Source organism: Martes martes (genome assembly GCF_963455335.1).
Source record: "Martes martes genome assembly, chromosome: 1".
Classification (NCBI taxonomy): domain Eukaryota; kingdom Metazoa; phylum Chordata; class Mammalia; order Carnivora; family Mustelidae; genus Martes; species Martes martes.
The window spans coordinates 142,185,818-142,200,394 of NC_137888.1; the positions used below are offsets into that span (position 1 = coordinate 142,185,818).

At 36.1% G+C, this 14,577-nt stretch overlaps 1 protein-coding gene across 3 annotated transcripts in view; it reads right to left on the reverse strand.

The window, feature by feature from the left end:
- Window positions 1-1,496: 1,496 nt before the first annotated feature.
- The window catches only part of AZI2 (5-azacytidine induced 2), a 39,844-nt gene continuing 26,763 nt past the window's right edge, over window positions 1,497-14,577 (reverse strand). For all 3 annotated transcript variants that reach the window (XM_080814932.1, XM_080814931.1, XM_080814933.1), the window contains 3 exons: window positions 11,537-11,595; window positions 5,779-5,897; window positions 1,497-3,574 (listed from right to left, as the gene is read on the reverse strand). In XM_080814932.1, the coding sequence (XP_080671058.1) occupies window positions 3,162-3,574; window positions 5,779-5,897; window positions 11,537-11,595 (591 nt within the window). In that variant the 3' untranslated portion in view covers window positions 1,497-3,161. The remainder of the gene's footprint in view (window positions 3,575-5,778; window positions 5,898-11,536; window positions 11,596-14,577) is intronic.

The following is a 14,577-nucleotide window of genomic DNA, read 5'->3' on the forward strand; positions in this document are numbered from 1 at the left end:
GTGTGATGCTCAAGTTCCATACTTTACTCAAATGAACCACTCAAAGAACTATTTTACTCTTACTTGAAAACCAAAGAAACCACATTTTCCCAGCCCACAGATCAAAAGGAAGATTACTAAAGCAGACAAAAGCAAAGCAAATGTAGAAACCTAGAGACCACATACCATAGGTGTCATGAAGCCTATATTCTTCTGTTGGCCTTTCAGTACCTGTTACATTTCTTAGAGCACAGGACCTTACTTTTAATGTTGCAAATGAAGAAAAGGCAGTTAATTTAAAAAGCTAGTGAAATATATAATCTGTGGTTAATTTATAATTTGGATGACAATCAGAGGAGCTAAATTTTATGTGGAAAATTTATTTTCTGTTGATGTCACTTTCTCCACAGGTACTGGAATAGTAGTATGTTCATTCCTCTGCCAGAAACTAAACCATTTATCACAGCTTTCAGGATATCCTGCCTAGCCACCACACTGTCTACTCTAAAACAGCTGCCTCAGTTGTTGTCTTGCTTGCTCATTCATACTTCTGGCTGAAGCTATTTCTGTGAAGAAATAGTGCACAGATTTTCTTCCCCTAAAGATCCACCTTGTTCATGTAGCCTCTCTGGATCAGATCATTATGGTTTTTCCATGATTAGGTCTCAGGTCTTAAGTCTGAATTTTCCCCTACTTACTTGGTTTCTAATGTTTCCCATAGGTGTGTCCCTGCTCTGCTTAGGAATTAGGTTCCATTTGGGCAGAATCTCCCATTTCCTTTTAAAGAAGATGCAGATTTTATTTTCACTAATAGGAGATCAAGAGGAAGGAGTGAGTGGCTTTTTGTTGTTACCTGTGTTCTCTTCATTCTGTTATATAAATGTGAACTGGGTTATAAAAAGCTAAAGATATATTTCCAAGGGAAGCCCTTTGGAGCAAATTTCAAGCAGTATGAAAGAAATCAACGTAGAATTTTCCTTCTCGGGGGCACCTGGCTGGCTCAGTTGGTTAAGCATCTGCCTCTTGGATTTCAGCTCAGGTCATGATCTCAGGGTCCTGGGATCCAGCCCCCGGTTGGGCTTGGTGCTCAGTGGGGAGTCTGCTTGAGATTTTCTCTCTCTTCCCCTACCCCCCTCAGGTAAATCTTTAAATTTTTTTTTCCATCTCAAATAGATTATCAAATGATGGGCCATTCCCATTTCTCTTTGAATCTTACGTACAACGGAGATGATCATAAAGCATACATTTTTAAATTTGTGGCTGGTTAAGTTTTTGGTTAATCTTTATCAGAGTCCTACACATCATTTATTTAGCACTTTACACTGTAAAGAACATACAACCACTGATTTTTAGCATACCTGTTGGATAGCCACCCTCTTGTTCATATGGAAGAACATTTTTTACACTTAAAAGAACTGGTTTAACAAGACAAATGCCTGTTACATGAATCAAATGAACAACTAACAATTAGTACCTGACCTTGGAATATAAAGGCAAGGACAGTATTTCACATTCGCTTCAATTTCAAACAAAAATAATTTATTTTAATTAAACAATTTCTTGGCATTGTTCAAAACATTAATCAAGTCATCATCTCATACTACTTCTTTACAAAGGAAAGTTTCCAACCTTGGTTTAAAAAAAGACAAACCAGTAAGCTACATTAGAGATTAGATAGAATATATAGTCTATGCAGCCACATGAGAAATAGTTTCTGCTGCTTTGTTATTACACAGGTAGTTGCTTCCTTTAGCTAAAGCCTGGAGTCTTGTATTTGTTTTATGCATATTGGGTTTTGTTCTATTACTTGGCAGGAGATTGTACTCCCTGGAGTCAGCTGTGTTCATTGGTCAGAATAAATTCCAGCATCTGACACCAATTCCATTAATCACAGACAAGCTTGAATAAGTGAGTAAGATAATAGAAAGACAAAAATATCTGGTGAACGGTGAACATTGTTTATGTATGTATGCTATTCAGTTAATATAGAAGAGATCTGAGATACTCTTTTGAGTTCAAGGTATTTGAAACTGTCTATCAAAAAGGATAAAGGCCTCCTACATGAAACACTTTATCTCAGGCAAAAGATGTATAAGCCAACTAATACATTATATTACTAATATGTTAATACCACCACCCTGTAAGAATTTAGATAGATTTCCGTGTGAAGCCATCCTTGTTATATGCTGGTTTATAAATGATAGGCCACTTAGAATCAAAAAGTCTGGGGACACTTCATGATTGTACTCTATCAATACAGCACAGAATTTGGTTTATAGAATTACAACTCCTAATTTGGTTAATGAAAAATCACTATCTCAGTAAAATGTTACATTTCAAATAAACTAACAATTTATAAGTTGCTCTACGTAACTAGCAGGTACAGACTCTGATGAAAATGACTTTACCCAGTTACATACTTAGATTTTCATTATGGACCACTGATGGCACAGATTTAGACTAAAACCTTTGTGGTGCTCTTTCTACTTCTCATTGAATACTATAGAATTATAATAGTTCACACACTTTTTCACTTTTCAGTTAGGATTTGAGGAATGTACAGGACAAGGTTGGCTTCGATGATCAGGTTATTTCAAGTCTTAACACTGTGATTAAAAAAGTCTTAAACTTTGAAAACACAATAGCATAAGGAGATGGAATAACCTATAAGAGATGCTATTATTTAACTGTAACACTTTTTTGTCTTTATTCAGTAGAAGGTCAACAGAAACATAACTTACTCATTTTGCCATTTGCTCTGTTTTGCAACCTAAAGCAACTTATAATTTGTCTCATATTAATGGCCTCTTATTTTTATGAATGGATATTTAGGCATTTCACATGCTTTATAAAACCATGTCCAAGAAATTTTAATTCCATTCTTTATGTGAGGCTGTTATTTACAATTACTATCAAAGGTAAAACTGTCTCTTTAAAACACCTTAAGTTTATTTATTAGTAAGTAGCATATGTCTGATTCTTAGCCGGACTGTGGAGCTGGACAGTGCTCTTTCATACTGGAAAATCAACTACATAATGTGGAACAGTATGTGCAAACGTATATACCGAAGAACTCTGCAAAGTTTAATCAATATCTGCTTTCAGTTTGTTAAATAATTTCTTGAGAGTGCCACTGAGGGAGATACAATAACCTCATGACCAAATCATGAGTCTCTTCAGAATTAATTCTTAAAAAGACAGTTTTGATTATGTTGATCCAAGTAATGCATTGGTGGCAGGTTGGGTAAAGGCAAAGTTTTATTTTTAGTTTCCCCAAATGCTGTCTCACTTGATTTAGGAGGGCTTGGGAATACCCAAGAATTATCTTCCAGAGAATTTCTGCCATAAGAGCTGTGTTCCTGAAAGTTAGGACCATCATGAAGAATGGATCGCTCATTATCTGTCCATGATTGGAGAATTGCTTTCTCTGATAAAACCTTTGTATCTCCTGGTAAAGGGGAAGATGTGGTATGGCAAACACTTTTGCCGTTCGGTGAGAGGGGGGAATGTCTTTTGTATGTTGCAGTAAAATTCGCCAAGTGCAGTTTTGTGCTGTCTTTCCCAAGGTCTTCCATGCATCCTACTGGGGCACAGGCTAAAAAGAAAGCACAGGCTAAATGTCAGTTGTCAAGGCATTTGTGATCATAAAACACATAACACTTCATTAATTTGGTTAAATGTAGAACTGGAAATAAAATTAACATTTCTAAGTTTACGTGACCACTGGGGCACTGTGACTTGAAGACTGATGAAAAGTGATCTGAGTTCTAATTCTGGATCACTATTTACTGGCATTGTGACTTTTAGATAGGTTAAGTCATTTGAGTGCGTCCAGATGTCACTTCTCTTACCTGCAAAATGGACATAGTAATCTTGTCCTGCCTATATCACAGAATTATTAATGAAGATGAAGAATTCCATAGTTTAAGAAGTTAGAAGCCAATAAAGTTAAAATACAGAAAGGATCCCTTTCTTGGCTCATAATGTGGCTAGAAAACGTTTGCAGACTACGTGTCAGTGGAAACTAAGCTGTTCTAAAGTAATGTTTTGTTAAATATAATATCCTTTGCTTATTCAAATCTTTTTTCCATAGGTGCTTCAAAAGTAAATTTTTCCAGAAATAATTACATTGTGAATTGATCCAAAGGCTTTTAGGGATAAAAGTTTGAATACATAATAATCTGTTTCTTAAATAAACACATATTTCTGCTGTGGTTACAGTAATAGGTCAAGGAAAAAATGTTTAGTACACACATAATGGCTTAGAAAACAAACTGCTTTAAAGCTGTTATTTAGTGATAGCCAACATAATGGTAGTATGAGCTTATGAGCTTCTCTGCCCCTTCCAATTTAACCAACTATGGCAAAATGGAAGGAATTAGAACAAAGACTTGAATCTATAATTTTATAAAAAACTGAACCACATTATAAGCTCATTGCCTTTTTTTCTTGGGAAGAGGAATAAGAGGAGAAGTAGAAGTTAAAGGTGCTCAACTTCTGGACAAGGGTTATCTGTAGCTTAGAAAAAAGGTGATTTAGTTTGTCTCTACTCCTCGAAGCACTGAGTGCTGCAGTTAGGAGTGGTGGCCTTAAGCCTGCCACTGTTGTTGTATGCTAGAAAATTTATGGTTCAATATACCAAAAGACATCCTTCATCAGCTTGGAAGGGACACACAAATGAGTCATTATTAAATATGGAAAGAGCATTCCTCCTATTATTCTTTGGAAATTGTTACATAAAAAAAGAGCCTCACTGAAAACTCCCTACAAGATTATCCTGTGTTCCTTTTAAAAGGAGGAACTTCCCCATCAACGTACCTTGGCCTCATATGTAACCCTGGCCACTGGAAAACTCAAGGGCAAAATGAACCATAAATTAAGTTGGAGCCTGCCAGAGCACTGTATTAGTTTTCCTGATTCATAAATAACTCTGATGAAACTGAAAGGAGTTTTGACTTTAGTTTTCCTTTTTCCCTACTAGTAAATACTCCTGAGGAGATTTATAAAACAAAATTCTCTTGTGCCCTCTTTAGCAGCAATACGAGGTGCATATAATTTTAAATTAGGTGGTAGTGAATATTCTTTATAAAAAAGTAACATCTCATTCCTTTTAAAATAAACTTAGGGCATTCAAATTTACAACTTTTCAGGAATATACCTACTATGTAAGAAAAAGTGCAAATGCACTGATTGAGGTATAAAAATAGCTTTGGCAAAATAGTACTATATTAGCCCAAAACTCAGAAAGTTTAGTCAGCCAAGCAGTTACATATGAAAAGCAAATCAATGAAAATTTTCATTTCATTGAAAGGGATAAGGGGATAACACCTGGTCTCCATTCTAAACAATCTAAGTTTACCAAATGAACCCAATAAATAAATGCATTAATTTTCTTCAAAACAATTTAAAGAGCTAGGTCTTTGATATACTCTGTAACACTGGAATGAAAAATAGTTTTCGGTGTCTTGGTGTCTTTTTTTCTTTTTTTTAAATATAAGAAGGAGTTGTGGTAAAAGGTCAACTAGAGCAAACTTAACACCTCAGCCTTATACACATAAGCAACACTTGGCTGAGAAAAAAAGCCACAAGGGGAAAAGAATACAGTACTGAAGAAAAAACACATCAGCAACACCTTTATGTGTGAAGTTGACCAGTATGAGAATGAAGCCAAAGCAGAGAATAGGTAGGCTGTGAACATACTATATATACTTTGGCTTATCAAAATCATCTGATGAGATTTTGATAAGAAACGGTAGCCACTTGCTCTTCTAATAGGGTTTCCAGCAAACATTAACTTGCCTTTCTTGATTGTAGTTGGGGTTTTCAGTTTTCTTAGTAGTTCAGCTTGTACTTGAGTCACCAAATGTAAATTAGACATTTCTCTCTTCAGTTCCCAGTATGCATTTTGCATATTATCACTGAAATAGATTTTTTTTTTAAAGTTACTGGTTATATAACTTTCTTTATGGACAGAAAGGACTGACTTTAATATAGAAATGAACATTATCTGCATTTCTGTTCCAATTAGTTTTGAGATAAAAAACAAAACTTCCTCATTAAGTAACAGAAATATGGGCATTAGAATAAGTAAAAAGATCTTATTCACAATTCTGGCCATTAACTGAACTATATTAAACAGAAGGATATTACAAGTAGTAGTATTACCACCAAATTTCTTATTAATTATAGCCTATAATGTGCTGTGCTATGACACTACTTCAAGGGGTATGGTCTTCATTTACAAATCAGATCAAAAATAAAGTGACGTTTATTCATGTATAGAGTTTTAATTTGTATTTAACTCTTACTTGGTTTTGACATTGTGAATTGAAATCTATCAACTGCTGAATGTATACCCAAATCCACATTTAAAATTTAGGTTTCATGCATTTCATTCTTTTATGTTTGACTGGGCTGTCTCATATGGTTGGTCTAAACCAATGTGACATGACAGCACAAGACAAGAAGAGCCAGATGATTTCCTGGTAAGAGAAAAAAAGCTAGAGAGAGGATTATATGAAACAAATTTAAAACTTCATAAATGCCTCTCATTTTCATAATTAAAAGTATTTTGCCTCAATTATCTGAGAAGTTACAAGTTATTTTACACCAATTTGTAAAGTCTCATTCTTCCCTTAAACATGGATATTCATGATTTTTTTTGGTTTTTAATTGCCAACTAAATAAACTGAGATCTTCAATATATATTCCTACTTTGCTATACAAGGATATGTAAAATGTTAAGTATAAAAACAATTGATCGCATAGCATTCAAATGACCATTACTGCCTCTTAAAGATACTGGTGTAAATTTAATAAGTAGATCAAGTTAGAAAATACATCAATTTTTATCTAGCTATAAACAAAAACCTTTAAATAAACCAAGGTATAATACTCTTGATACCTAAATCTAAGATCCTGTTTGAAGTACAATGCAACAGAGCTACTCAAAAATCATTGTTCCAGGGCGCCTGGGTGGCTCAGTGTGTTAAAGCCTCTGCCTTAGACTCAGGTCATGATCCCAGGGTCCTGGGATCGAGCCCCACATGGGGCTCTCTGCTCAGTGGCGAGATTGCTTCCCACCCCCCACCCGCCCCCAGCCTGCCTCTCTGCCTACTTGTGATCTCTGTCAAATAAATAAAATCTTTAAAAAAAAAAAATCATTGTTTTGAATGTAAGGTTATATACGTTTTTTGTCAAGGTATTTCTATTCCACTAAGACTACAATTCTTTCACTAGAAGCAGAATAAACTTTATACTGCTTTCAGGAAAAATCTACATGTTTTAGTCTATTGTAAATGTCATTTGCCAAACAGGAGTCTATTAAAAATCACAGGGCTTTTTTCAGGTTTTTGATAAGTGTTAAATAATTACTTAACAAAAATTAGTTAACCACCCCCATTTCACCAGTAAACATCTGAGATGTATGTTACAAAGAATGTTTCACATAGGAACCCTCTTAAGTGTGAAGAGTGGTTGGTTCCTTGTTGCAATTGTGGGTATTCAGTACGCTTTCCAAAGAGTTACTCACATTACGTAACACATATACAGCACTTAAACTTGCTAATTCATGCAGGCTGTCACGATATGAATAATAGAGTTTAAAAATACTGTTTAGTTATTGGCATGAGATGACAAATCAGTACCTAACTTTGAGAAAACAAAAGCAAATATCCAAGACCATGTCTGGGTCCTAGAATATCAAATACATTTAATCATTAAAAACAGCTAAGCGTGTAAAGTAAAAAACAATTAGAAGTGTTAAAGCAGTGTCTAATACACATTTTCCAATTCAATTTCATGAAGACTGCTTATAAACTAGGTTAAACCAAAAACTAGGTCACCAAGTTCAACATACATCTAAGTCTTTTTCTTTTGCCCTTAATGTCACCTGAATTAAAAAACTACAGCTAAAAACCAAACCAAACCAAACCAACAAATTACTAAGTATAAGCTCTCCCCCTTGTGGATAATAAAGTAGTAACAGTCAATTTACACTAGAAAGTGCTACAGTCTGAGTACTTTCACAAAATTAATTTATTTGACCAAAATATTTAAATCATTACCTTAAGTGAGATTGGAAAAGGCAAATTATCATCCACAAATCTTTAGCGGGGTTCCAACTAACCTTCACTTATCTAGATATATTTGAGATTGTATAGGCTGGCTGTGTCCCCCTTCCCAACCAACCAGGAGTGTGAATTTAGCTAAGTTTTGCTTTAAATGACACAGGTGCAAATGTGTGTGTGTAACAAATTATAAAACTACTTGAGCACTGAGAAGCAACACTAAAAAGCACCCCAAATGAGAACCCTACAAAAATGCCTAATGTAATAAATGTTCAACCATGTTCTTGCATCAACTTGACAAGCTGGGTATAACATTTTCCCTGTGAGGAAACAGGTTCAGGAGATTACTCCATATTCTAACATGTTGCTGATCAAAGCCATCTTTTAATTATCCAGTCTAAGGACTGCCTGCTGCCCTGCTGGGGGTAACATTTTTCATATCATTATTACCATCATCTTCATCACACATTTACCAAGCACCTCCAATATGCTGGCTGCCAACACAACCTTCTTAACCACAAATTTCAATCCTCTAAATTTTAAATGTAACGTACCTCCTTGAAATGTGAATAAGCAGGCTTCATGTCCTGCTTATGAAGTCAAATTGTGTAAAAGCCCAGTTTTCTTAATTGAAACTATTCAACTCTTCAATACTGAAATTAGTATTCCTTGTCTAAGAAAAATCCAATTTTTTACTTCACCTATTTGTGTTTTTCTTTAGCTTCTGCAAATTTACTACACAATTACATTCCCCAGAAGTTCTAAAATCAAAGTATGAGATATCTTATCCAAGAGCTAAAGATTTAGAAATGTGTATTTTGACAACTGTGATTCCCCAAAACCAAGTATCTTTTAGACATTTTTGACTGTGAGGCACAGCAACGAATCATTTTACACTGCAACCCAAAGAGTAAGTTATGAGAAACCATACTTAACCCCCCTCATTATGTGTAATACACACTGGTATGTTCTTCTATTTTATTCAATATTTGTTTAAAATACTTCTCTCAACACACTGTTTCATGACCACTAAGGGAGCACAGCACCATTTGAAAAACACTAACCTAATCCATATTTCCTAAAGATTTACATTTTTAAGAAATTTACCATATAAGTTTACTCCATACCTATATATGTTTAAGCACTGAGCACAACAACCTATAAAGCTAAAACCAAATGGAACACAAGCAGGACACAGGCCAAATTCCTGGTTGGCCTGCTGTTAAAATGATATTCTACACAGTAAGTACCAGATAAAAGGCCTCCAGTAACTAAAGGTTCACTCTACATGAGGGAACAATATAGTACCTCATTCACCAGGCAATATGATGGAGGACATACCCCCAAAAAAAAAAAAAAAAGTTTTCCCAAAAAGGGTGTTTTACAAATAAATAAATAATCCTTAAAAATACATAAACTCGTACTTAAAGGTTTTGTGGAAACATTCCTATTAACCTTTTTGCTAATGTAGTAAATTTATATCTGAACTGTTCCACTTAAAAGTGATGAGGTAACTTAAAAATATTAAAACAACACAGGACTATAAACTGGGCACAGGTATAAACGGTAAGGTGAAGGAAAAACAAGATAAAATGCAGCTAGGAATGAGACTAACATTAAAATGCACGATAACAAAGCTTACCAAGGGGTAAGCTACAAATTTCGTTATTAGTTTTCTAGTTACTAACCAGAAAAGGGAAACCTAATCAGTTCTGCAATCCACATTGTTTACATAAAATAAATGCAAACCAACTTGCATAAAACCGTAAGTACACTTTGAGCACTAGCAAATCATCAGGACATGCTTTAATTACACAATTCTTTTAGCAGACACGTAGCTCTTAGAGTGAGGAACTTAGGGCAAATCTTTCTAAAAATTGTTTCTCTCAGCTGATACTCTGAGTTACTACCAAGCTTTAGAGAATTCATAACTGTACTTTTGAAGCCACAATTATATAACCTGGCAGCCTCAAAAACTAGACTCATCTCCTTGTATATTTATCCCCTTAAATCCTGGTGTGGAGATCCCTTACTGTCTTGTTAATTATATGATGTCTTAAAAAACATTTGCAGGGAGGTTGCGGGGGGCAGCTTTTTGAGTTATTCTCAGGCGATGTGATCCAAATTAGATAAAATTTCCCATGAATGGAAGAAGTCTCACTCTGTATCACGTACCTCTAATATAAAATATACATAGCTCTTTCATTTGACATACTCTGATTCTAACATATTTCTTTGTTCCCTGCTTCTTACCAAAAATGGTTTGAAGAGGCTTACAAGCTGATAAATACAACAAAATGAGGGGAGGCTCAGTTGACAGAAGAAAAGTTAATTTTGATAAGAAAACTTGAAGAAATATGGGGCACGTGGGTGGCTCAATTGGTAAGCATCCAACTCTTGGTTTCAGCTGAGGTCATGATCTCATGGTGGTGAGACGGAACCCCTGTGCTGGAATCCAGGCTCAGTGGGAAGTCTACTTCCCCTCTCCCACTGCCTCTCCCTGCTCACACAAAACTCCTTTCTTTCTAAAATAAATAAATATATCTTAAAGACAACTTTCAGAAATAATCTACATGGACACTGACCTAGACACACTGTTTAAAAAGGAATAACTTCCTTGCTGTAAAGTTAGATGAAACTTGAAGGCATTAACGGAAGAACTGTTCAAATGGCAAAGTTTAGTAGTTTCAAGAAAGATGTTATGACCCACAAGGCCTAAATATGATGGTCCTTTATAGAAAAAGTTCGCCTACCCCCTGGATCTAAAAGATTGGCTGCAATCCTCAAATTGTTTGCCCTAGTTGATCATTTCTCACAATTGGGTTTTCAACAGAAATAGGTAGGAGCCATTTCACATTATTTACTTTAGATTTGTTAACCTTGGAAGCCAAATGATCTAACAATGAAGTCAACTCACTATTTTTCATTGGATTAAAGTATCCATATACAGAAGGGATGTAAAATAAGATAATGTGAAACACAGTACATGTTACTTAAATGATATATATTTAAGGGAAAAAAAGGTTAAAATAAAACATGAAATCTTACAGCTACTTTTGTTTTTATCCCAAGAGGACAGTTCTCTTGTAATTCATGTTATACCAAAGACTAAGGTGGTCCAAGTTTGCCTTAAGGACAGGGTGGTATTACTGTATATGGAAATGTATAATTCTTCATGCAAAATCAGGATTCATTACAGAATACTTTCTATACAGCTAGCTCCCTAAAGCCCTATCTAAAATATCGCATGTTCAAAAATTCTGTTTAAGGCTTCACAATATGTACCTTTCTACTACTTTGGTTCAAACCAACTGTTGAAGAGCAGTTAAATGTTTTTTATAAATCCACTGTGATCAGAGATTACATGCAGTACCCAAATGGTATCCGTTCACTTTTAAGGTTAAATCCTAACAGAAATCTAGGTAAGCTATAAAAAGTGGCCTACAGAGGAGAGTATGTTATTTCTGAATGTTGAAAAATATTCATACCTTGAAATGCTCAGTCTTTGGAGATCACTGCTTTTCAGATTGTCTTCCTGAGATGGATCCTGTCATTTGTTTAAAAAAAAAAAAAAAGTTAAAAAGCTGTAATTGCTAAGAAATATAGATCTGTTTCCCAACTAGTACTTTGTGATGTGGAAGTTTCACATATACAGGGGCCATCATTATAAAATACTGGGATGGGGCACCTGGGTGGCTCAGTGGGTTAAGCCTCTGCCTTCAGCTCAGGTCATGATCTGAGTCCTGGGATCAAGCCCCGCATCGGGCTCTCTGCTCAGCAGGGAGCCTCCCCCCCACCCCGCCCCTTCGCCCCTGCCTGCCTCTCTGCCTACTTGTGATCTCTCTCTGTCAAATAAATAAATAAAATCTTTTAAAAATAATAATAAAAATAAAATATTGGGAAACACTGTTCAAATTAAACAGGTTCCCACACTCTAAGACTTCTCAGAACTTTGGTATGTATAAGAGCACACTGTGAATCACTAACTGGGCTATTATTAGGTACCTCAGATGACTTTTTTTTTTTTTTTTTTTAAAGATTTTTACGTATTTGCCAGAGAGAGAACCTAAGCAGGGGGAGCAGGGGGAGCAGCAGGCAGAGGAGAAACAGACTCCCTGCTGAGCAAGGAGCCCAACTTGGATCATGACCTGAGCCAAAGGCAGATACTTAGCCAACTGAGTCACTCAGGTGTCCCGGTACCTTAGACTTTACACCAACTCCATTTTATAGATCCAGTGCTTTCTAAACTTCTTTGGCCCTAGTGTCTTTTTTTTCCCCAAAGGATAACTTTTCCGAATATAAATGACTGGAATATTGGGGGAAAGTTTAAAAAGGCCATAGTGGAACAGACACTGGAAACTTGATCTCATTAATACAGAACAGTAATCTACTGAGTAAAAACAAACAAAAAACCCTCATTATTGTGTCCATGTAGGGATGCTATTTCACACTTTAAAAGATGTTATAAAATGTTTCACAGAAAATACCACCTCAAAAGTACTTGTAAATATGGCTATAGTAGATATAAGATTAATAAGGTGAACATAAATTTTTCTCCTTGCTTTCTGATTCCCATATCCAAAAGGACTCTGATCATCAATACCTTTGAACAAAATTTAAAAGTATATACCTCACAACATCAAGATTTTCCATCACTTGGAACCTCTAGTAAGTCTATATCAAGCATTCCATTCTCCCTTTTCCTGGTTCATTTCTTTATCTTAGTTATGAGCATTTTTAAATTTTAAATCCCCCCTCACCCTGCCAAAGAAATCCCTATGAAAGTGAGAACTAAGTCTTAAATTTTTTTAAAAACAATTCCTCTTGTATTAAATTCTTGTTTCTTAGTCTTTCCAGATGCCATTTCAGCAGTAAGTGAAAAATTTCTAAAGTTTCTTCTACCTTCAAATATCTGTTTTTTTGGATTTATGATAGATGAATTATACTAAAAGCAAATTTATCCCCTAGCACCATCTAGTGGAAAAGAGTAACTAATAAGAACTGAACTATAACACTCACACCCACTTAACAGTACTGCGTTTCTGGATTACCATAAGTTTTTTTGAAACACACTGATTTACTGAATACACTATATACGAAGTGTACATAGTTTTTTGAAATACACTGATTTACTGAATACACTATATACTAAGCATTGTGCTAAAAGTGTTACATGTTATCTAACCTTTATGGAAAAAAACAGATTTTTAAGTCTACTTTACAGAAAACAGGTTAAGAAGATATTCCTAATGTTACATAGTTAATAAGCAACGCCATAATTATAAGCCAAATTTTTTACAATTCCATGGTACTTTTTCCTACTCTGTAACGAAATATCCATTATGTAAAAAGCTATCATCTTCCTTTCAAGGAAAATCTATTTACTGACAATTATAATTCAGAGCTTCAAGGTATAGATCCTTTGTTGGAATCACATCTTAAAAAAAAGAAAAATAGCCTCTAGGGGTGCCTGGGTGGCTCAGTCAGTTAAGCCTTTGCCTTCAGCTCAGGTCATGATCAGGGTCCTGGGACTGAGCCCCACACTGGGCTCCCTGTTCAGCGGGTAGTCTGCTTCTCCCTCTGCCCTCCCCATCTCGTACTCTCTCTCAAATAAATAAAATCTTTAGAGGCCTTTTTTTGAAGAAGAAAAATATGGCAGAGTAGGAGGATCCTATGCCCACCTCGTTCCACAACCAGATAACATCCACATCAGTGTAAATAACCCAGAGAACTGGCAGAACAGACTATTCACAACAAAAAGTAAAGAGGAGGCCATACTGAAGAGGCAGGAATTGCAGGCAGGAGCTACACACATCTACCCACAGGACTATCTGCAGGAGGGAGGGACACCACTGGCACCAGGAAGGGAGAAAAGCAGACCCTCACACCAAGACCCCAGGTATGGGGAACACACACAGCGGAAATGAATCTCCATATTTGGCTTTGAAAACACAGAGGGGCCTAGTTATCCCACTTCCCACAATCATTGAGGCTTAACACCTGGGACTTTACAAATTGGTGGGCTCAGCTCTGGGAGAAAAGGGAGGATGAGAGGAAACAGAATCCTGGCCCTTAAAAAGCATAATCAGCCTCAAGAAGACAGAGCAAAGAAACAGCACTTTGAAAAATGCCTCCAGTATATGGGAGAGAGCACATACTAGAGGAGCAGGGATCCTTAGGAGACTTCCCCAAGAACAAAAGGGCTGGTGGGCGCCATTTCCCTCCCTGGGCCACCACCCTATTTACATGGACACGTGCAGGAACCAGTGCAGCACACTTTCCACATAGGTTGCTAATAGCATGCCTTACATGCTTCTGCAAATCTGCCCTCTCCAATCTAACCAGCCTCCAGAGTTTGGGGCAGCAGCAGGTACGTTCCCACAGCAGACCAGCATAGACCTTGCTGGCACTGCATGCACTTCCCCTGGCCCCAACTCTTCTGTAGACGCACCCCCACCAGCGATAAAGCAGTTTTCAAAAGCAGCTCCAGCTCCCCTCTCACAGTAGACCTCATCAAACCTTGCTAACA